Source organism: Mus musculus, chromosome 4 (genome assembly GCF_000001635.26).
Source record: "Mus musculus strain C57BL/6J chromosome 4, GRCm38.p6 C57BL/6J".
Lineage (NCBI taxonomy): Eukaryota > Metazoa > Chordata > Mammalia > Rodentia > Muridae > Mus > Mus musculus.
In genome coordinates, this window is record NC_000070.6 from 116,716,209 (window position 1) to 116,737,288 (window position 21,080).

Consider the following 21,080-nt stretch of genomic DNA (forward strand, 5'->3'; position numbering starts at 1 on the left):
AAGGCATCTCCTAGAGGGAGAGTTGTCTTGGGGCTTGTAATTTCACAGGGCCCAGCACCATCATGGTGAGATACATGTCAGCAGCTGGTGGGCTGGCACGACACGAGCAGAAGCCGAGATCACAACCATCTGAGACTACATCCCATCCACGAGCGGGAAGCACAGAGGGTGCACAGGGACTGGCAGATCTTTTGAAACTTTAATGACCCAGTGGCACACCTCCAATAAGACCATACCTCTAATCCTTCTGAAAGAGTACCAACAATTGAAGAACAAGTGTTGAAAATATGAGCCTATGGGGGGCACTTCTCATTTAAACCACCACAATGACCTTGAACTTTCTGATCCTCTTGCTAAAACCTAAATTCTAAAATTGGAGGTATATGCTGCCATACCTACTAGTCTGCTAGCTGGCTTGCTTGCTGCCACCCACCTGTCTTTTCCTTGCAATGGCAGGGATTATTGTACCCAGAGCCTCATTAAATGCTAAACAAGGGGGCTGGAGAGATGCCTCAGTGGTTAAAAGCATAGACTGCTCTTCCAGAGGTCCTAAGTTCAATTCCCAGCAACCACATGGTGGCTCACAACCATCTGTAATGAGATCTGACGCCCTCTGACACCCTCTTCTGGTGTGCATGAAGATAGAGACCGTGTATTCATATACATTAAAATAAATTTTAAAAAACATCTTTAAAAAATGCTAAACAAGTGGTAATGCTATACCTCTGGTCCATTTTTATTCAATTTCATTTAAAAAATGCCTTATACATATTTCATGTAGTTATCTGAAATAATTATAAATAAATAAAGGTTGTGGTATATACCTGTAATCCTACCACTAGGGAAGTGGAGACAAAAGGATCTGGAGGGTTTTTTTTTTATTATTTATTTTTATGTATATGAGTACATTGTCACTGTCTTCAGACTCACCAGAAGAGGGCACTGGATCACATTACAGATGGTTGTGAGCCACCATGTGGTTACTGGAATTGAACTCAGGACCTCTGGAAGAGCAGTCAGTGCTCTTAACCACTGAGCCACCTCCCCAGCCCAAGGATCTGGAGTTTGAGGCCAGCTTGGGCTGCATAAGACATCCCTGTGTCAAAACCAACAATAATGACAACAAAACAAATATGTCTTATGGTTAGCGGTTTAGTCCTTAGCTTACTTTTCTATTGCTGTGACAAAACACTAAAAGCAACTGGAGGAGGAAACGGTGAATTTTACCCATCGTTCAATCCTGAAGAGAAGTCAGGACAGGGACCTGGAGGCAGGAACTGACATGGAGGAAGGTAGCTTACTGGCTTTAAAAAAAAAAAAAGATTTATTTATTTTTTATTTATATGAGTACACTGCAGCTGTCTTCAGACACACACTAGAAGAGTGCATTGGATCCCATGTGGTTGCTGGGAATTGAACTCAAGATCTCTGGCATTGAAGGTCAGCTTTGCTTTCTGCTTTTCTGGACTTTATGTTCTAGGGGGTTCAAGATTTCCTAAGAATCAGCAGCATTTCAGAGACCTCATGAAGCCTCTGCCAGTGGTAACTGTAGACAAGAGATAATGCCATCCATCCACCAGTTAGGTCTTCGGATGCATTTGCTTAGAACTAAGATGTGCAGTCAGCTTATGGGAAGGTTCCAACTCTTAGTTCAGGCTGGCAAGAGGAGACAGTTATCTTAAAAAAAAAAAAATAGAAGGATGAGGTAGTAAAATGGGAGCTACTTTTAGTAATGGTATATTTAAATTTCTGGCCCAACTAATAGCCAACATTATGGGGAGAGGGCCTTGGACATTGAATAGTTATAGGGATATCTTCCACATTTTTTTGTTGGGGTGTGTGTGTGTACATGTGCGTGTGCACATGTGTGCGAGTGTGTGCACAGTTGCGTACATGTGTGTGTGCATGTGTGCATTTGCACCTGATTATTTTGAGCATGAGTATGTGGTGACCAGAGGCAGGGTCTCTCAGTGGGTATGATAGTGCACACCTTTAAGCCCAGCTCTTGGGAAGAGGCAGATGGATCTCTGAGTTCAAGACCATCTCTGAACTGTATAATAAGACCTTGTGCCGGGCAGTGGTGGCACATGCCTTTAATCCCAGCACTAGGGAGGCAGAGGCAGGCGAATTTCTGAGTTCGAGGCCTGCCTGGTCTACAGAGTGAGTTCCAGGACAGCCAGGGCTACACAGAGAAACCCTGTCTTGAAAAAGGACAAAAAAAAAAGACCTTGAGAGAGAGGGAAGGAGAGGAGAGGTTCTTTTTGCTTTTGTTTTATTTATTGTTATTTCATGTGAGTAAGTGCTTTGCTTTGCCTGCATGTGTGTCTGTACCACTGTGCTTGTCTGGTGCCTGCAGAGGCCAGGTGAGAGCACTGGATCCTCTGGAACTGGAGTTAACTAGAATCAGCATATATGTGCTGGGAATCGAACCAGGATCCTCTGCAAAAGCAGTCAGTGCTCTTACCTGCTGAGCCATCTCTTCAGCCCTGTTTTCATTTAGTATGTAGTATGTAGTATGCATTTACTTGGACTGACTCAGAACTCTGTAGCTCAGGTTGGCTTCAAACTTGTTTCCATCCTGCCTGAGTCTCCTGATTGCCAGGATTACAAGTGATACAGTGATATCATACTTAGCTTCAGACCCAGTTTTATTTTATTGATTTATTTTGGTGTGTATATGACAGAATCCTGTGTTGTCCAGGCTTGCTTTAGACTCTTTATATAGCCAAAGGTGGCCTTGTTCCTCCTGTCGCCACACCCCAGGTATTATAGGTATGTAGACCATACCTGGCTTGTTTGTGTACATTCATGCTACCGAGTACATGTTGGGATTAGGAGGCAGCTCTGGTGTTGGTCTTTGCCTCCCACCTTCCAGGAGTGCTGGGATGACAGACTCTTCCTCAGGTTTGCACGGTAACTACTTGAACCCTTGGTGTTGTTGTTTTTCCTCCTTCCTCTATTTAATAGTTTTTATTTTGAGGCCAGGTATCAAGTGTCCCAGGCTGGTCTAGACTCCATATCTAGCTGAGGATGACCTTGAACTCCTGAAATCCTGCCTCCACTTTCTGAATGGTGATTTGATAGGAGTGTGACACCACATCTGGGCGCCGTGCATACTAACACTGCCAAATGGACTGCATCTCCAGCCCCAAATTTAAAAAATTTTTGTTATTTAGATCCACATTTAACACAAGCCTTTTCGCCAAGCCTCTCTCTGTCTTTCACTGGGCAGATAATTTATCTGGCATGGTGGCATTAGCTCCGATTGCTACCAGTAGTATTTATCAACTGTTTGTATCAAGCTCTATGGGAGACACACTTGCAAGGGTGCCAAATCTTTCAACAGAAATGTTAAAGGACAACGGTGGAACAGTGGGTCTGAACTGCCACCAGGTGGCAGCACATAATTTATGTCAGAAAGATCCTGAACAGGCCAAGAGAACTGTGCCTGAGTACCTCCCTTCAGAGATTCTGTGAGCTAATTACTCTTCCTCAAACAATTCCCTGTTTAGGTTATGCTTCTGTTCAAGGATAAATCACACAGCATTTAAAATAAAAAGATAATTTTATTATTTAAACTCCACTCATGTTCAGCCTCTTGCAATTTTATTTCCTACTATACATTTTCATAAACTCAGCTGTCAGTAGCACTACATTCCATTGGTGTTATTATTTTCAGTGCTGGGAATTGAACCCTGGACCACATGGTACATTACCATTGCTTTCTGCCCCTAGTATTTATTTATTTATTTATTTTTTTTTGTTATTCGAGACAGGGTTTCTCTGTGCAGCCCTGGCTGTCTTGGAACTCACTCGGTAGACCAGGCTGGCCTCGAACTCAGAAATCCGCCTGCCTCTGCCTCCTGAGTGCTGGGATTAAAGGCGTGCGCCACCATGCTCGGCTCCTAGACATATTTTAATTATGTCTCACATGCTAAAGATTTCTGAAGGGAGGCCCCTAAACCGTTGGGAGTAAGACCTATATCCCACTGCTCTTATTCTTCTTTAGCAGTCTGTTCAGCTATAAAATTATGAACCCTTGAGATCCATGGCTATGGAAAGTGTGAGGAAATCTGTACCTGATGAACAGTTGGGTAGAATTGTTATTCCCTTCGAAGATCTTTCATATCTCTCCTTTCCATCTAGCTGGTGATACCAATCCTCTAAGCCTTCCCTGAATTCAATCTCTCCCTTTGGCATTTCGTTTAAGTTATACTTACTGCTCTTTCTCAAGTTGTTAGGAATTATGTGCTAATTTTAGCTTGTCAATATACTGCGTTCCTGCAGGACACTGCATTCGATCCAGCAGAACACCTTATTCAAAAGCCGCGCCAGTTTAGTGCTTGTTTAATTGGCTTAATTAATTTACCATTCGCTTCTGTTTGGGGGGGTTTGATTGGTCTCTCTTGTGTCCCGCCCTCTGAGACTCTTTAGACTAGGTTTTCCCCAAGGTGAATTCTCTCCGGTTCCGCTTTTTCAACACACTGTCCCCTCTGTTTTTAACTCCACTCTCTTCCTATTGGTTCCCTTCATCTTCTAAGAGTTGGCGCCGAGCGTTGCTGATTGGCTTTTCTGTACGCCCATTGTGCCCACCCTCGTACCACGTGGCATTCCTAACGTTAATTGGGCAACTCTATTAGCTCGTTTGTCAAAGGTTGACGATTGATTGGCTGCTCTGAGGGAGGCCTGAGGAGGGGGCGGAGCTCACGGGGCCCCGCCCCCAGCCCCCTGCCCCCCAGGCGTTTCAGACACTCACCGGCGGGGAGCCGAGAGTTTCCAGCTGCCTTCTCAGTCCCAGCGGTGATCCGCCTCCGGGCCCCGCCGAGTAGGCGGGGGAAAGCAGCTCAGACCGCAAGGCCATGGCAGTAGCCTCCAGCTCCTGCGCCGCCGCTGGCCCTGAGCAATCTCCGGCTTCTGCCCAAGGGACCCTCACCTCCTCCGCAGGCTAAACAGCCGCGGCCGGGAGCTGCTATGCTCGCTCTGGGCCGCTGCCTCCCTTACCCTCTGGCCGGCGCAGACGCCCCCTCCGCGGCTCAGTTGTGCCTCAGGTAACGTCGGGAGAGTGCCTGGGGACCAAGGCTCGGCATCCCTGCCCTGCGCGCAGCTTGGCTCATGGGTCGCTGAGCACTGGACAATCCGGTGCTGTACTTGAGATTCTCAAAGAAGCGGGGACTGTCTCTTGCCCCTCTCCCCCTTTCCTTCTCAGTTCCCTCCGGGTCCCGGGACAGTCCCCACCTCGTCTCAGGGGTCAAGAACCCATTGGACGTTATACTCAAAAGGGTTGTTTGTGTCTGACCTTCCTCACTTGTGAAGTTGTGGAATCCTTCACGTCCCGTTCCCCTACTGAGTGTGCCTCACTAGTCTCCGAGCCCCCTTCTCCCTCTGAGATCTGGATTCCCTCCGAAACGTGCTCATCTCTCCTAACCACCCTGACTCCTATCCTAAGAGACTTCTCTCCTTTTTATTCACGTTCTTACCCTTCATTTTGAAGAAGACTCTTATCTAAACTACGATTCTGATTTAGTTGGAAATAAAAGCCAGATTAGTCCAATTGAAAAACCTTTTAATTTAAACCTCTGAGAAAAACTTGTTAAAGAATTTGGACTTTATTTGTAGGCATACGGAGCCATTGAAGGTTGTAAGCAGGAGTTTGATATGGATTATCTCTGGAAAATGTGAAAGAAAGATTGAAAGTAAGACCGGAGGGCAGAAGGCCCAGGTAGTCAGGAGGCTGCTGTGTTTTGTGCGTGAGAAGAGGATGAATGGACTGGAATAGTTGTGGAAAATGAAGAGAATGGCATGAAATTCCAAGAATTTTAGAATAGAATTTAGAGGGTTTTTTGCTTTCTGCTTTTCTACATAAGGGCTTTCTCATTGGTTTATGGTATTGGGTTGGTGGTGCTAACAATGTAAAGAAGTAGATCTGAAGAATGATAAGTTGGGTTGTGGACAAGTTCAACCCGAGTTTTTCAAATAGAGGTGGAAAGTTGCTCATAGAACTGATTAAGTTAGGCTCTAAAGACATAAATTGGAATTAAATAGGAATACTTGAAACCTTAGCACCCCCTCGTAGTACTCCAGAAAGCGGAGAATTGGGCTGTGGACAGAGGCAGCATTGCTGAGGATAACAGACACTGAAGAGAGCTAGAACACTGTGGCAGTATCACAGAAGCCAAAGACAGTCTCCAGAAGGGAGGGGGATACCAGGCGCTTCCCAGGTCAAGCAGCAGGAGAGTGTGAAGCCACGAGTCTGGCAATTAGGAAGTGACTTGTTTTCTTTCAAAGGCAGTTTTGATAATCTGGTGGTTGTAATGCAGTGGTCAGCCCACGGATTTAGGAGTAAGTGGAAGGCAGGCGGCAGTGAGCAGCACATCTGCCTTCTTTCTCTCTTTTTCTGCTTGTTTGAGGGTAGGCCAGCCGGGAATTATGCGTGTTATCACACTAGACTGGTCTTATTTTTATTGTGATCAGTTATCTGTAGATAAATCAGCTTTCTCTGGAGGTTGACGGAACTGCGGTGAGTTTCTGACATGAGCGTTATAGCCATGGGAATCATCAGTGGGAAATAGCAAGGGTTTGTTGTTTTTAGGTTTATTTTTATTTTATGTGATGAGTGCTTCTTCTGTTGGTTTGGTTTCAGACAGAATCTCGCAGTGTAGCCCTGACTGATTTGGAACTCACTATGTGGATCATGCTGTATGGTGTGTAAGTGTGTGCCTGTGTGTATGTTTGTGCACATGTGTGAAGGTGCCCTCAGAGATCAGAAAAGGGTGTCAGACCCTTGGAACTGGAGTGATGATTGTTGTGGCTGCCACGTGGGTGTTAGGACTCGAACCTGGGTTCTCTAGAAGAGTAACAAGTGCTTTAAACCACTGAGCCATCTCTACCACCAAGGGTAAGGATCCTTCCTTCCTTCCTTCCTTCCTCTCTCTCTTTCCTTTCCTTTCTTCCTTCCTTTCCTTCTTCTTCTATTCAGATCCACCCGCCTCTGCTAGAATTAAAAGGTTGTGCCACCATCAGATTTTACATTTTCCTCAACACCCTACAAACAGGCAGACAAAAACCAAAATAAAGCAAACCCCAAAAGATTGGGTTGACCCAGAACTGGAATTTGCAAAGCAGAAATATAAAATGGGAGCCACTTTTCAGACTGCGAATGATACTGTGGGCCTATGATTAACTGCACAGTCTGAATTAGAAGTTATAAGAAGTAAAATCTGGGGTTGAAGAGGTGGCTTAGCTTTTAAGAGCATTGGTCTTTCTCCCAGGGGACACAGATTCAGTTCCCAGTGACTATATGCAACTGTGTGTAACTCCAGTTCTGGGGGAGGCAACACCTGTTCAGGCTTCCTTAGGCGATGCATGCATATAACACACAGACATATAGATAAGACACTCATGCATACAAAATAAAAAATTTTAAAAAATCTTTAAGAAAGCTAGTAAGATGGAGAATGAGGAGATAAGCAGAATTGTGATTGAAGAGTGGGTTTTGTAAGAATACATGATTGGAAAAATTCAGAGTTCTTTCCAAGGCTGAGGAAGAAAAAAAGGTGTAACTGTCTCAGTACTGTTGAAGGGAAGTGGAGCTATATAGGTCATTACAATAGTTCAGCAGCGTTAAGGGCTGTGTTGACTATGTCATCTGTATAGATGTAATAACTACCCAATATGATGGCAGGAGATGGAACACAGGAGATATTATAGATGGGGCCTATCATCAACAAGGAGGGACTCACATGTTAGAAACTAGTGATCAATGGTACAGATTGTGTCTAAACAGTGAGGTTCTCAGACATCTGGGTGATTTCAATGCATGATACGTTATTCTTTTATAGAGATAAATGTTTGGGATGGTTCCTCAAACCCTGTCCTGTGTGGTTTGGCATATGAAGGTCTTAATTCTGGTTTAGACATGTACATGCCGGGAAGCTAATAACCTGCTCTCTCAGGCACTGCAGTGGCGCTTTCTACTTACAGTTAATTATAAGAAGAAAATTGTTCCCTGGCTTATTTAGAGTAGAAAGGGGCTCATTTTTAAAACTGTTCTTCCCCCTATATTAAAGTGGTTATAAATACATTGTTAATATCATACACTGAATGTTTTATTAGAGTTTGAAATCTTGGATAAGGACTTTTATGCGAGTTTTTTTCTCTTTCTGGTAACTGGAGCCTAATTAGTACATTGTTCATGTGGGTGATGGTGAATGTTTTGGCCCAACAATGGGTATTATGCTATTTTCTGAGTCATCAAATGAACATGACTTCAGTGTGGTCTCAGTAGGGTTATTTTTGCTGAGTGGTCAGAGGGCTGGTTGTTAACATATTTGTAATGTGTCAACTATCCATTCTTGACATTTTATTTATTTATTTATTTTACTATTTGTATGTGTGTGTGTCTGTGTGTGTGTGTGTAGAGAACAACTTGGAGAACTTGATTCTGACCTCCCATCATGTGGATCTTGGGAATTGAACTCAGGTCATCAAGTGTGGCAGCAGGTACTCTTACCCATTTTTCTGGCCCTCTGATTTTATAAAGGCAACGTGAAAAGAGGAAAATATTGGAAATCTTCATGGTAAATCAAAACTGAGATTGTGTTATTAACTATATGGTTATAGGTAAAATGCTTATCTTCTGTAAGCGTTAGTATTTTGTTTTGTTTTCAATGTTATATTTAAAGCTGGGTGCTGTGGGGCACTCCTGTGGTCCTAACGTTCAGGAGACTGAAGCGAGAGGCATCGTGTGCTTTGGGTTAGTAGCATCTTGTTCCACACAGCCAGAGTCTGTCTCAAAAATACCCAAATAGTGTATTTCTCTGTTAGAATTAGTTCCATGCTTGGGAACTTTCCACACTCTTCCTTAATATATATATTACTTGGAAATACAATGTATTCAAGTGGTTAAATATCAAACTGTTTACATATAACATGATTTTAAATATTTATATATTTTGTATAAACAGTCATGGTCTCATGACTGCTGTGTCTACCCAGTGCCCTGTTCCCTTCACGCCTCCCAACCATTTTTTAAAAACTCTTTGGGTGCTCGGAACTGAAGCTGAATGCTCAGCTGCCCTTGCTAGCAGGCCCTCACCTCACCCCCATTTTTATTTTTGAAGAAGGGATTTTGAGGACAACCTTCAACTTCTGACTTCCTGGCATACAGGACAGACCACCACAACCCAGCTGTCTTTGCATTCTTTTAGACTTTGTTTAGGTAAATGCTTCCAAACATGAATATATATAATGTTTTTTTTTTCCCCCTTAAAAAGCTGATGGTTTCTCACAGTTCTGGGCTCTACTCACTGGGTGTGTCTTTCATTTTAGTGTATCCTGGAGAGCTTTTCTGATTAGTACTTCGAGGGCTTCCTCTTTTGTCTCCAGGGACATTCCTACTTTTTCTCCTAGGGAATTCTTTTGGGTGTAGATGGGTGTGGTCGTGCATTCTGGCATTCCTGGTACTCAGGAGGCAGAATGAAGTAGATCTCTGTGAAGTCTAGCCTGGTCTACATATCAAGCTCAGGAATAGCCAGGACTACATAAAGAAAAAAAACCTATCTCAAAAACAAAACAAATACCCCTCCCTCCCCCGAAAAACTTCTTTCGACCCCGAGATGTCTTCATAGAGCTTTGGGGTTTGTCTGTGTGCTATGTCACCCTGCCTCAGGGTCATAGATTATTGGCTGAGTTAAGTTGTGCAGAATGGATGTTGGAGAACCAGGAGATCACCTCTGGGCTCGCAGGGAAATCTGAAGACACCTAATAAGCTGTTGTCTGAATCCAGGCTTTGAATGGAGGAGGATAAATTCAGGACGGAGGAAGCCATCTGTGCTTCTTTGTGGAATAGAGCAGGCCTCCACAAATATCAGTCCTGGTCCCTGCTGAACTGGTCCCACAAGCCTTCTCTGCTTGGCCTAGGACTATTCAGAATTTAACAAAGATTTTCCATAGGCTGGTGTGTGTGTGTGTTACCATTTGGGGCTATCACAGTACCTGATGGGAGAAGACTACACACAGCAAAAGGGAGGCCAATGTAGGCTACATGAAACCCTGTTTTAAAAACCAAGACAAGCTGGGCAGTGGTGGCACATGCCTTTAAACCCAGCTCTTGGGAGGCAGAGGCAGGCGGATTTCTGAGTTCGAGGCCAGCCTGGTGTACAGAGTGAGTTCCAGGGCAGCCAGGACTACACAGAGAAACCCTGTCTTGAAAAACGACAACAACAACAACAACAACAACAAACCAAAAAACAAAACAAAACAAAACAAAAAACCCAAGACAAAGGCAACAACAAAATGGGCTGGTCACATGGCTCTGTGGGTAGATGTTCTCGCCACAAGAGTCTCTCACACTTGGTCTCTGGGACCCACTTGGAAGGAGAGAGAGAACAGATTCCCATAGGTTGTCCTCCGGCCTCTCTACACACAGATAAATAAAATGTAATAGAAAAAAAAATGTTTAAAGAAACACCGAAAAGCTTTTGAATCTGTGTATTAAAACTTGTTGCCTACTCTGCGCATTCCTTTAGCCTTGCTAAGCAGTGCTGTAGTGTAGACCCTGAGCGTGTCACTTTGACATGTGTGCAAGGGGATTTGAGGGGTAAATTTACAAAAGCAGAATTTTAAAGTTGATGTGCATTTATTACGAGGAACTGCTCAGTTTGTTTCCTCCGGTATTTCCCATCTACATTGCCTGTGTCATAGTGAATGCTTAGACAGTGTTCTGTACAGTAAATACCATTCTAGGAGTTTACGTGTGTCATCTCATTTAATCTTAGCAAAAGCCCTTTGAGGTGGGCACTGGTACTATCTGATCCATGGCCGCCGAGCTGCAGCTCTACCTGTAAGCATTATGACTGGAGGATCAGTACTGTTACTATTATGCCTGCTGTTATCAATCTTGGATTATTGCCAATGTGATAGATAGAAAGAAGTGATAGATAAACTCGGAGAGGTTCAGTTCTTTTAATTATGCTGAGATGAAGCATCTTTTATGTTCAAGTCATAACTTTTCTGTTGAGTCAGGGATCCCTATCGTTCTGATTTCTTAGACTCTCTATAAAAAGTTAAATAAAGGTTTGTGATATGTTTTACAAGAATTCTTCTTTTTCCTTCCTTGGACGCAGGGTATTGAACCCAGGGCCTCCTGCATGCCAACCATCCACTCTGCCCTCATGCCCTCAGGCTCACTTTGATATTTGCCTTTCTGACGTCTTTTCTTTTATTCCTTATAGAAGTTCTAGATTTTTATGCTGATAAACTTTTCGATCTTCTTTTATGGCTTTTGGATTTTGAAATATAAAAAGACAGGCTTTCTGCATTTCAGTCCTTGCTGTTTGAATCTATCCAGCTGGAACAAGGACACAGAATTGTCATAAGGGTCAAAGTGCTTTGTGAACTGTAAATCATTAGACAGATGAGACGTAGTGTTATTTATTAATTTATCTTTTGAACAAGTTGTACAGAGGCTGTCATGTCTTCCTCTGTATTAAATAGAATAGAATGATATAATTTTGTGCAATATAGAAAATTAGAAGGTGGGCCTGATGGTACATGCCTTTACTTAGCACTTAGGAGGCAAAGGCAGGCAGATCTCTGTGAATCTGAGGCCAGCCTGTATCATAGTGAGTTTCAAGAAAGCCAGGACTCTGTAGAGAAACTCTCTCAAAAAACAAAACAAGAAAAAGAAAAAGAAGAAAAAATTAGGATGATTTTATTGCTAATGTTTTCCTAGGACAGTTTGCATGGGCTCGTTTTTTTCAAAATGATTTCCACAATGAAGCCACTGTGATAATCTTGATAAATTTGCATATTTTATTTTTTAATATATTTAAATTTTTCCATTCATTAGATAGTTATGGAAATAACACATTTAAGGAGAAAAAACCAATACAATATATATATCATTACTGATATAGTATCATATCAAAAAGAACTTTAGGAATGACTTTTCTAATTTCAGGAAAGTTCTACTTTCAGAAATAAATCCACAGAACAACATATTCCCTCCTTAACTGTCAAGTACCAGGCTCTGCCTTTTGGAATGATTTCAGCCACTAGGTTAGTAGCCATAATGTGTTCTGGCTCTTACTCTTTAATTACTTTTACAGTGTGCCTTCAATTGATCTGTCCAGCGACATTCAATTAATTTACTTCTTAGGAACTTTAAAAAAGACATTAAAAAAAAAAGTGTGCACGAGGGCTAGAGAGATGACCCAGTGTTTAAAATCATTGACTACTCTTGCAGAAAACCCAGACTCAATCCTCAGATCCACAGGACAGTCTCACAATCATCTGTAATCTAGTTTCAGGCAGCTGTTGCTCTCTCCTGGCTCTGGTGGGCACTGTGTACACGTGATATACACACATATGTACAGGCAGAACACCAATATACACAAAATAAAGATAAGCCTAAAAAGACCTGTGTGTGTGTGCGCTTATGACACATGTGTTCAGGTGCTAAAGGAGGCCAGAGGAGAGCGTTAGCTCCCCTGAAGTTGGAACCATAGGTGATTGGGAATCATGTGACATGGGTTATGAATTCTGAACTCAGGGTCCTCTGGAAGAGCATCAGGTGCTCTGAACCTCTGATCTCCTTCTCCAGCCCTTCTGAGATCATTTGAAGTATTTTTCTTCTGCTATTTCTATTAATGTATAGTTAATAGATGCCTTTCTTTCTGCATCTTTTTTTTTTTTCTAAAGACTTATTTGTTTATTATATGTAAGTACACTGTAGCTGTCTTCAGACACTCCAGAAGAGGGCATCAGATTTCGTTATGGATGTTTTTTGTATTAGAGTGTGAGTAGAGGTTTTGAATGTTTACTCTCAGATTACTCTCATAAATATATATGCTGTTTACTCTGAGTACAGTTCCTGCTGATTGGCACAAATTTATAACTTTGGGAAACTCAGAAAAATTGTGAATATCAAAATAATGCATATTCACTAATGAGTTGGAAAATATCAAAACCAAAGGAAAATGAGAACACTGGGAAGAGGGTGTAGTGGCCTGTGCCTGTACAGGGTCTTAAGGATCTTAAGTTTGAAGATAGCCTAGAGTATGTAACAAGACAATCTCAAAAAAGCAGGGGATGAAAAAAGGATTGGGAAGTAGAGAAGATTTCAGAAGATGCAAGCTTCTCATAATCTGCCTGTCTTAGTGTTCTCTTCAGGTGAAGAGATACCATGACCAAGGCAGCTCTGATAAGAGAAAACTTTTCTTTTTTCACAACAAGGTTTTTCTGTGTAGCCCTGGCTATCCTGGAGCTCAGTAGACCAAGCTAGCCTTGATCTCAGAGATCTACCTGCCACTGCCTCTTGAGTGTTGGGATTAAAGGTATGTGCTACTACCGCATTTCATTGGGGGCTTGCTTATAGTGTCAGAGGTTTAGTCCATTGTCATGACAGACATTAGCCTGGGTTCTGGGTTAGCAAAATATGGAGGGCCTGAAAATTAGCATTGGCTACTAAACCAAAGACACAGAATGAGAGCAAACAACTGGGCCTGTCTCGTGGAAACCTCAAAGTCCACCTCCAGTAATACACTTCTTTCCACAAGGTCACACCCACTTCAGTAAGGCCCCACCCACTCCTTCTGATCTTTTCAAACTTTCTAGTGACTAAGCATTCAAATATATGGGTTTGTAGGGACCGTTTTGTTGTTGTTGTTTTTAGATTTATTTATTTATTTATTTATTTATTTATTTATTTAATGTGTGTGTGCTCTATCTGCATGTACACCTACTTGCATACCAAAAGAGGGCATCAGATAACATTAAAGATGGCTGTGGGGCTGGAGAAATGGCTCAGTGGTTAAGAACACTGACTGCTCTTCTAAAGGTCCTGAGTTCAAATCCCAGCAACCACATGGTAGCTCACAATCATCTGTAATTGGATCTAATGCCCCCTTCTGGTGTGTCTGAAGACAGCTACAGTGTACTTACATATAACAATAAATAAATCTAAAAAAAAAAAAAAAAGAAAGATGCCTGTGAGCTACCACATGGTTGCTGGGAATTAAACTCAGGACCTCTGGAGGAGCAGCCAGTGAGCTGAGCCATCTCCACCCTGTAGGGGCTATTCTTCTTTAAAACACCACACTGCCCAAGATTCACTAAGTTAATAGCTGTTTTGAACCTATATATATCCTCTCTTGGGTGCATGTCTCTCAAGGGCTTGGCATGGTATATAGTCTCTAGGAGATGCTAAATAAATAATTTGTTGACTAAGCAAATGAAAGAATATGACATATGAATATGTCAACCATGGTGCTGTATACTTTTAATCCCAGGTCTCTGGAGGCAGAGGCAGGAGGATCTCTGAGTTTGAGCCAGCCTAGACTACAAGTTCAGTATAGCTAGGGCTACACAGTAAAACCCTGTCTCAGAAAAACAAAAAGAGAAAGAAAGAAAGAAAGAAAGAAAGAAAGAAAGAAAGAAAGAAAGAAGAAAGAAAGAGAATATTTTTAATATAGAGTTTGAATGTCCCTAAGGTGAGATAGCTCAGTTAATAAAGTGCTTATGGTACAGACCTGAGGATTTGATCCAAGTTTGAGCTCCAAATCTCATTTAGAAAGCTGGAATATAATGTATCTATAATCCAATGCTAGGGAAATAGAGAGGATAGTCCTGAGGCTCACTGGCCAGTCAGTCTAGAATAATCAGCAAGATCCAGTCAGAGACTCTATCCTCAGAACACAAAGTTGATATGCACACACACTAGGACACATTTCAAACACTTGACAACAAAAAGCCAAACTAAATCCAAAGCAAAAGAAAACCTTAAAATCTGTATCTAATACTAAGATGTAGATACCATAATTCATTTGAAGGTGAGCACGTTCAAGTCCAAGTCCTTATGGAGCTCATAGTCCAGAAGCAAACAGATAAGCCACAATTAATGTACAGGAAGATAACTGTGATAAGGATTTGTGCAGGACAATGTTATATCAAAGCACAGACAAAGGAGACGGCAAGGTCAGAGAGCAGAGAGCACGTCTCATTTTAGTTGATTCCATGTGGAAGAAACCAATAAGAGCACACCGAGGAGAAAGCGTGTCACATGCCTGGGCACTGACGTGTGAGCAGGCGTTACAGATAAGCAGCTCAAAGAGAAAGGCTTGATTCAGGTCCACAGTCCCAGGACCTGTCTACGGGGTGGAAAAGTCAATGTGGTAGGCATCCTCGGGATGCTGGTCACATCTGCTCAGAATCTGAGAGCAGAGAGAGAGTGAGTTAAATGCTGTTGCTCAGTTCCCCTTCTGCCGGATCAAGGCCAGGAGTGCATGGGGTGCACAGTGCATGGGGTGCCTCACCTGACTGGTGCAGTCAAGATGATCCTCAGTGGCATGCCCGAGTGAGGTCACTATCATGGGACTCTAGATTTTGTCAAGTTCACAGTTAACACTAAGTGCATAAGTAAATTGTGTCTACGGATGGAAGAGTCAAGATGGATGAAATCGGAGGTAGGAGGGCAGGAGAGATAGCTCAGCAGTTAAGAGATTAACTACAGCTGAGTGGTGGCGCACGCCTTTAATCCCAGCACTCAGAAGGCAGAAGCAGGCGGATGTCTGAGTTTGAGGGCAGCCTGGTCTACAGAGTGAGTTCCAGGTCAAGGGGCTAGAGAAGCCCTATCTGGAACCCCCCTCCCCAAAACAAACAACAACGAAGAAGAAGCAGCAGCTATCTTTGAAGATTGTACCCTTTGTTGAGACAGGATCTCATGGTGTAGGTGGGACTCAGAGGTCCAGCCTCAGCCTTCTCCCTGTGGGATAACAGGTGTGAGCCTGGTGCCAGCTCACTAAAGACTGTTAGGTGTGATATATGAAAACTATTATAGGTTGTAGTTCACTTCCAGCTAGTCTGAGATGCTTTGAAATCACTCATGCCTAAGAAATAGTGGGGGTATTATTAAAGAAAAATACGTTTTGTTATTTATTTATTGGCCGTTTTAACTATTAGCCTCAGATCCAGTATTCAAATAAGGTAATATATACTACAAAGCCAGTGTTTTTCTTTTATTGGAAAGAAAATATCTGTAAGAATCTGAGCATCTGGGCAGGGGATGGAGCTTGCTTGCTGGAGTGCTTGCCCAGTGTGCATGAGTTCTGGATGGCTGGATAAAAGTGCTGTGGTGGAGCATGCCAGTTTGTTGTCACCATTGGTCACACAGCTTAATTTTTTTAAAATTACATTTCTTTATTTACTCTGTGTGGGTGGGGTTTTAGTGCCTTTGAGGGTGTCAAAGGACAACTTTCAGGAGTCAGCTCTTTCCTTTCCTGTGGGAACCAGAGATTGAACTTAGGTCATCAAGTCTGCTCTACAATCACTTCTACTTGCTGAGCCAGCTCGCTGACCTGGCGTGGGCAGGACATAGCAGGGATTCCTAGCCAGATGTGCTGGTTTGTACCAGGAATCCCGGACTCAGGAGGACGAGGCGGGAGGGTTACTCTATGTTCCAGGCCAACCTGGACTAGTGTGAAACTCTGCCTCAATAAAACAACAAACTAACACACCAAACAAAAACTACAGAGATTCCTGGAAATGGCTAAGACATTTGAACTCATTTGCCTTCAAATGCTTTTGTAACTCTCAGCCTAAATTTTTATTTTATGTTGTGGCCCGCTGCCTGGCCGATCTAGTGTCATAGCAAATCTGGTAGTTACTCAAAAGAACCAACACACATTTAAGAGCCATCTTTTGGTCTGTCTGGCACTAGTGGGTGCCACTGTGATGTTTGCAGCTAAGCGGGAGATGTCAGTTTTATGCTAGAATGTCTTTGGTTTGAATGGCAGTTTCAGCTTACTATTTCCCAGCAGGGCGTCAAGCTCAGCAGTATTGCTTTTAGTTTTAATTATGCAGCCATCCTGAAATGTATCTGTATTTGCTGTGTTGGCTCGTGGGAAGGAGAACTGCTGGGCTGACCTGCCATGTATGTTTGCCATGGGTTTGGTCTTGAAACACAGCTCATGTGCTTGTCAGTGTCCTTACCCTGGAGCATGGACGGGCATACGTATCCCACAGGACAAATTCTTATTTTATTTTTAGCTCAGTTCAAGAGTTTTTATGATTTTAGAAAAAAACAAAATGATTAGGACATCAGCATATTATATATTTGTATTCTTTTTTTTTCTTTTTTAAAGATTTATTTATTTATTTTATGTGAGTGCACTGTCCTGTTGCTGTCTTCAGACACACCAGAAGAGGGCATCAGACCCCATTACAGATGGTTGTGAGCCACCATGTGGTTGCTGGGAATTGAACTCGGGACCTCTGGAAGAGCAGTTAGTGCTCTTAACTGCTGAGCCATCTCTCCAGCCCTTAAAAAGTTTTTAAGGCTGGGTGGTGGTAGTGTCCACCTTTAAACCCATCACTGACAGGGTGGGAGTTTTCAAGGCAGGTGGATCTCTGTGAGTTTGAGACCAGCTAGTCTACAGAATTAGTTCCAGCTACAACACAGGAAAAACTTTTTTTTTTTGTTTTTTTTGTTTTTTCGAGACAGTTTTTCTCTGTATGGTCCTGGCTGTCCTGGAACTCATTCTGTAGACCAGGCTGGCCTCGAACTCAGAAATTCGCCTGCCTCTGCCTCCCAAGTGCTGGGATTAAAGGTGTGTGCCACCACGCCCAGCAGAAAAACTCTTTCTTGAAAAATCAAAGAAAAAAAAGTTTAAAATTTTTCTTTCATGTTTTTTGGGTGTTTTACCTGCATGTATGCCTGAGCAACATGTGCATGCAATGTCTGAGGAGATCCAAAGAGGGTGTCATATCCCTGGGAACTGGAGTTACATGCAAAGGTTGGGAGCCAAAATGTGGGTGCTGGGAATCGTAACTGCTGAGCCATCTCTCCAGTGCAACCTCAATGTAAATGAACTTTAAAAAAGAGGCTGGGTGAGAATTTTCCTCCCTCCTCCTTCCCTTTTCCCTCTTCTCTCTCCTCCTCCACCCTCCTCTACCCCATCAACTCTTCTCTCCTTTCTTCTGTCTAAAAAGGTCCAAGCTGTAACACAGTACAAAAAAAAAAAGTTTGGCTAGGTACAGGCCTTTGATCCCAGCACCTGGGTGGCAGAGGCAGGCGGGTCTCTGAGTTTAAGCCAGCCTGGTCTGTGTAGCAAGTTCTAGGTCATCCAGGGCTATATAACTAGTCTGTCTTAAAAACCAACCAAGCAATGTTTGTTTCCCTGTAAGCTAAGTAAGTTTGGCATTTTTGAAAGACCACTAAAGGCCATTTCCTGTTTAAGGACAAAAGCGATGAAGTTTTTCCAGCGCAGGCATCTCAGCTGGGCGCTGCTGGCATTCCAGGGAGGACAAGCCTTTGTGTTGTGCAGGACTGTGCTCTGCATCGCAGGACATTCAGTTTCTTTGGCTCCTGCCCACTAAAATGCCAGGATTGCCTACCCCACACCCTCAACCTCCTTGACAAGGAGCTCCAGCCTCCCTCAGGCAGTTTCACTGCCTCTAGTTGAGAGGTTCCTATTACTATCTGAGGAGGGATCAAGTATTACCAATTTTCATTTTTTTCAAAAGTCCATATTTTGTCTGGCACGTGCTCAGTGAGGGATGCTTATCTAGCACGTGAGAGGCTCTGGGTTCCGTCCCCAGCAGAAAGAAGAAAACCCAAGTTTTTACAAGCTTAAAATAACTCACACTTAGCCGGCAGGTTGGCACACGTTTCTTTAGCACTTGGGAGGCAGAGGCAGGTAGATGTCTGAGTCCGAGGCTAGCCTAGTCTATAGTGCTGGTGTTACTACAGCCAGGGCTCCACAGAAATCTTATCTCTGAAAACAAACAAATCCCTCATACTGAACGTAGTCTACATAGTGCTTAAAACCTGTGTTTCTCTTCTTCCCTTTCTTCTTTTCCTCCTTCCTTCTTTTTCTCTTAAGGTCAGAATGCCTTCAAACTCACTATGCAACCAAGGATTCCTTGAACCTGTGATCCTCCCACCTCTGCTTTCTGGGTTCTGAGATTACAGGCATGTGCACCACATCTGGTGAGATCAAGGGATGAACGGAAGGCTTTGATCAAGCTAGGTGCTAACTCTAACTGAGCTAAAGCCCCAGTCCTAAAATGCATGTTTTTCAATCATTGCAGCTTCCTGGTAAATGTAAGAGTTATTTTAATTGTGTCTTCCCCCCAAAATTTATAATTTGAAGGGCACCATAAGTGTCAAAAGTTACTATTCCAGGGCTGGAGAGATGCTTCAGTGGCTAAGACACTGGCTGGAGAGATGCTTCGGTGGCTAAGAGCACTGGCTGCCCTGTCTTGGAAAACCAAAAAAAAAAAAAAAAGAGCACTGGCTGCTTTGGGCCAGCACCTGTATGGCAGGCAGGTCCCAACCGTCTGCTTCGGGTTATAGGAGATAATACAGTGCTCTTTTCTGGCCTGTAAGGGCACCAGGCTCTCACCTATATACATGCAGGCAAAACCCTTATCCCATAAATAAAAATAAACACACACTTTTAAAAAGGTGATACTCTGTAAATAAGTCCTAAGACAAGTAATCCATGCTCAGAAAACACCTTCTTAACATTTCATATATTACAAATAGTATATTTTCTGATTTTAAAATTAATCACTTTCAGATTTTAAAACTCTGGTTGGACAGGAGAGAACTTCAAGTCGTCCTCTGACCTCTCCGTGCTCACCGTGGCTCAAGGAGCTCCTCCCTTAATCCATAAACTTTAAACACACCGTCTCCTCCAACCCCCGCCCCCAGGAAAGCTTGTTTGTTTAAAATATCTATTTATTTAATGTATATGAGTACACTGTATGCTGTCTTCAGACACACCAGAAGAGGGCATCAGACCTCATTACAGATGGTTGTGGGCAACCATGTGGTTGCTGGGAATTGAATCAGGACCTCTGGACAGCACTCAGTGTTCTTAACCACTGAGCCATCTCTCCAGCCCCTTTGTTTATTTTTAAACAAGGTTCACTATGTATTTGGCTGTCCTGGAACTCACTATGTAGACCTCAATCAAACTCACAGAGATCCAGCCGCCACTGCCCAGTCCTTTTTCAGAATTTTAAAAAATTACTAGTGAATTAAAGGGACTACACTGTCTACCATTCGTCCCAGCTGCCTAGTGATTAATATTACTTTAGCTGTAAGAGGGACTCTAAACTAAATACCTTCTTTTCTATTTTAAATTTATGACTTGTATAAGTTAGACTTTAGTGTAGGATCTCTGTATTCCTTGGATTGTAGTGGGACTGTTGCAGAAGTGCTTGAGACTCTGTATTCCTTAGACTGCAGTGCGACTGTTGCAGAACAGGTCACAGCATGCATGTGGAGATAAAAGGACAACTTGCTGGGGTTGCTTCTTTCCTCCTCCGTGTGGGTCCCTGGCTCGGGATGCCAGGCTTGGTTCGTGAGCTCTCCTGCCAGCTTGGAAGGTTTTGGTTTTGTTGTTTGTTTGTTTGTTTGTTTGTGAGACAGGGTTTCTCTGTGTAGCTCTGGCAGCCCTGCAACTTGCTTTGTAGACCAGGCTGGCCTCAAACTCAGAGATTTGCCTGTCTCTGCCTACCAAGTGCTGGCATCAAAGGTATGTACCACTACCACCTGGCAGGATTTTGTTTTCTAGTAAAAGGAAATAAAATGTAAATATTAGAATTCTTTGTATTTTTTTCCTCAGGTCTCATTTCCCCTATTAAAGCAGCAGCTGTTATGAATTTAGTTTCTATGTTAGTGATTTTTCTCCTTGTTGTGAACAGGTACCTCTCAGAAAGCAATTTAAGGGAGAACTTGTATTCACGTACAGTTTTGAGGGATGCTGTTCCTGATGGTAGGGAAGGTGTGGCGGCGGGTAGCTCTAACTGTGGGAGTCGCCTGCTATAAGGAAGCAGACTCCTGTCATTTGGTTCTCACTCCATCCTCTTTATCCAGACTCTAGCTTGTGTTGGTGCTATACATAGTCTTGCAGTGTTTCCTCTCCTTAGCTAATCCTCTGTAGGAAATCTCTCTCAGACATATCCAAGTGCGCCTGGTTGATGTTCTAGGGAATGTCATCAAAGTGACAGTCAAAACAACCACCCTATGTTCATCCTTTATTAATTTGATACCCAAAGCAGTGGTTCTCAACCTC

The 21,080-nt window shown here is 43.0% G+C and overlaps 1 protein-coding gene across 2 annotated transcripts in view; it reads left to right on the forward strand.

The window, feature by feature from the left end:
• Positions 1-4,700: 4,700 nt before the first annotated feature.
• Positions 4,701-21,080, forward strand: part of Tesk2 (testis-specific kinase 2) — an 83,340-nt gene continuing 66,960 nt past the window's right edge. The window contains exons 1-2 of one of the 2 annotated variants that reach the window (XM_030253443.1): positions 4,701-5,048; positions 8,418-8,499. In XM_030253443.1, the coding sequence (XP_030109303.1) occupies positions 4,972-5,048; positions 8,418-8,499 (159 nt within the window). In that variant the 5' untranslated portion in view covers positions 4,701-4,971. The remainder of the gene's footprint in view (positions 5,049-8,417; positions 8,500-21,080) is intronic. The other variant, NM_146151.4, reaches the window with a different exon arrangement.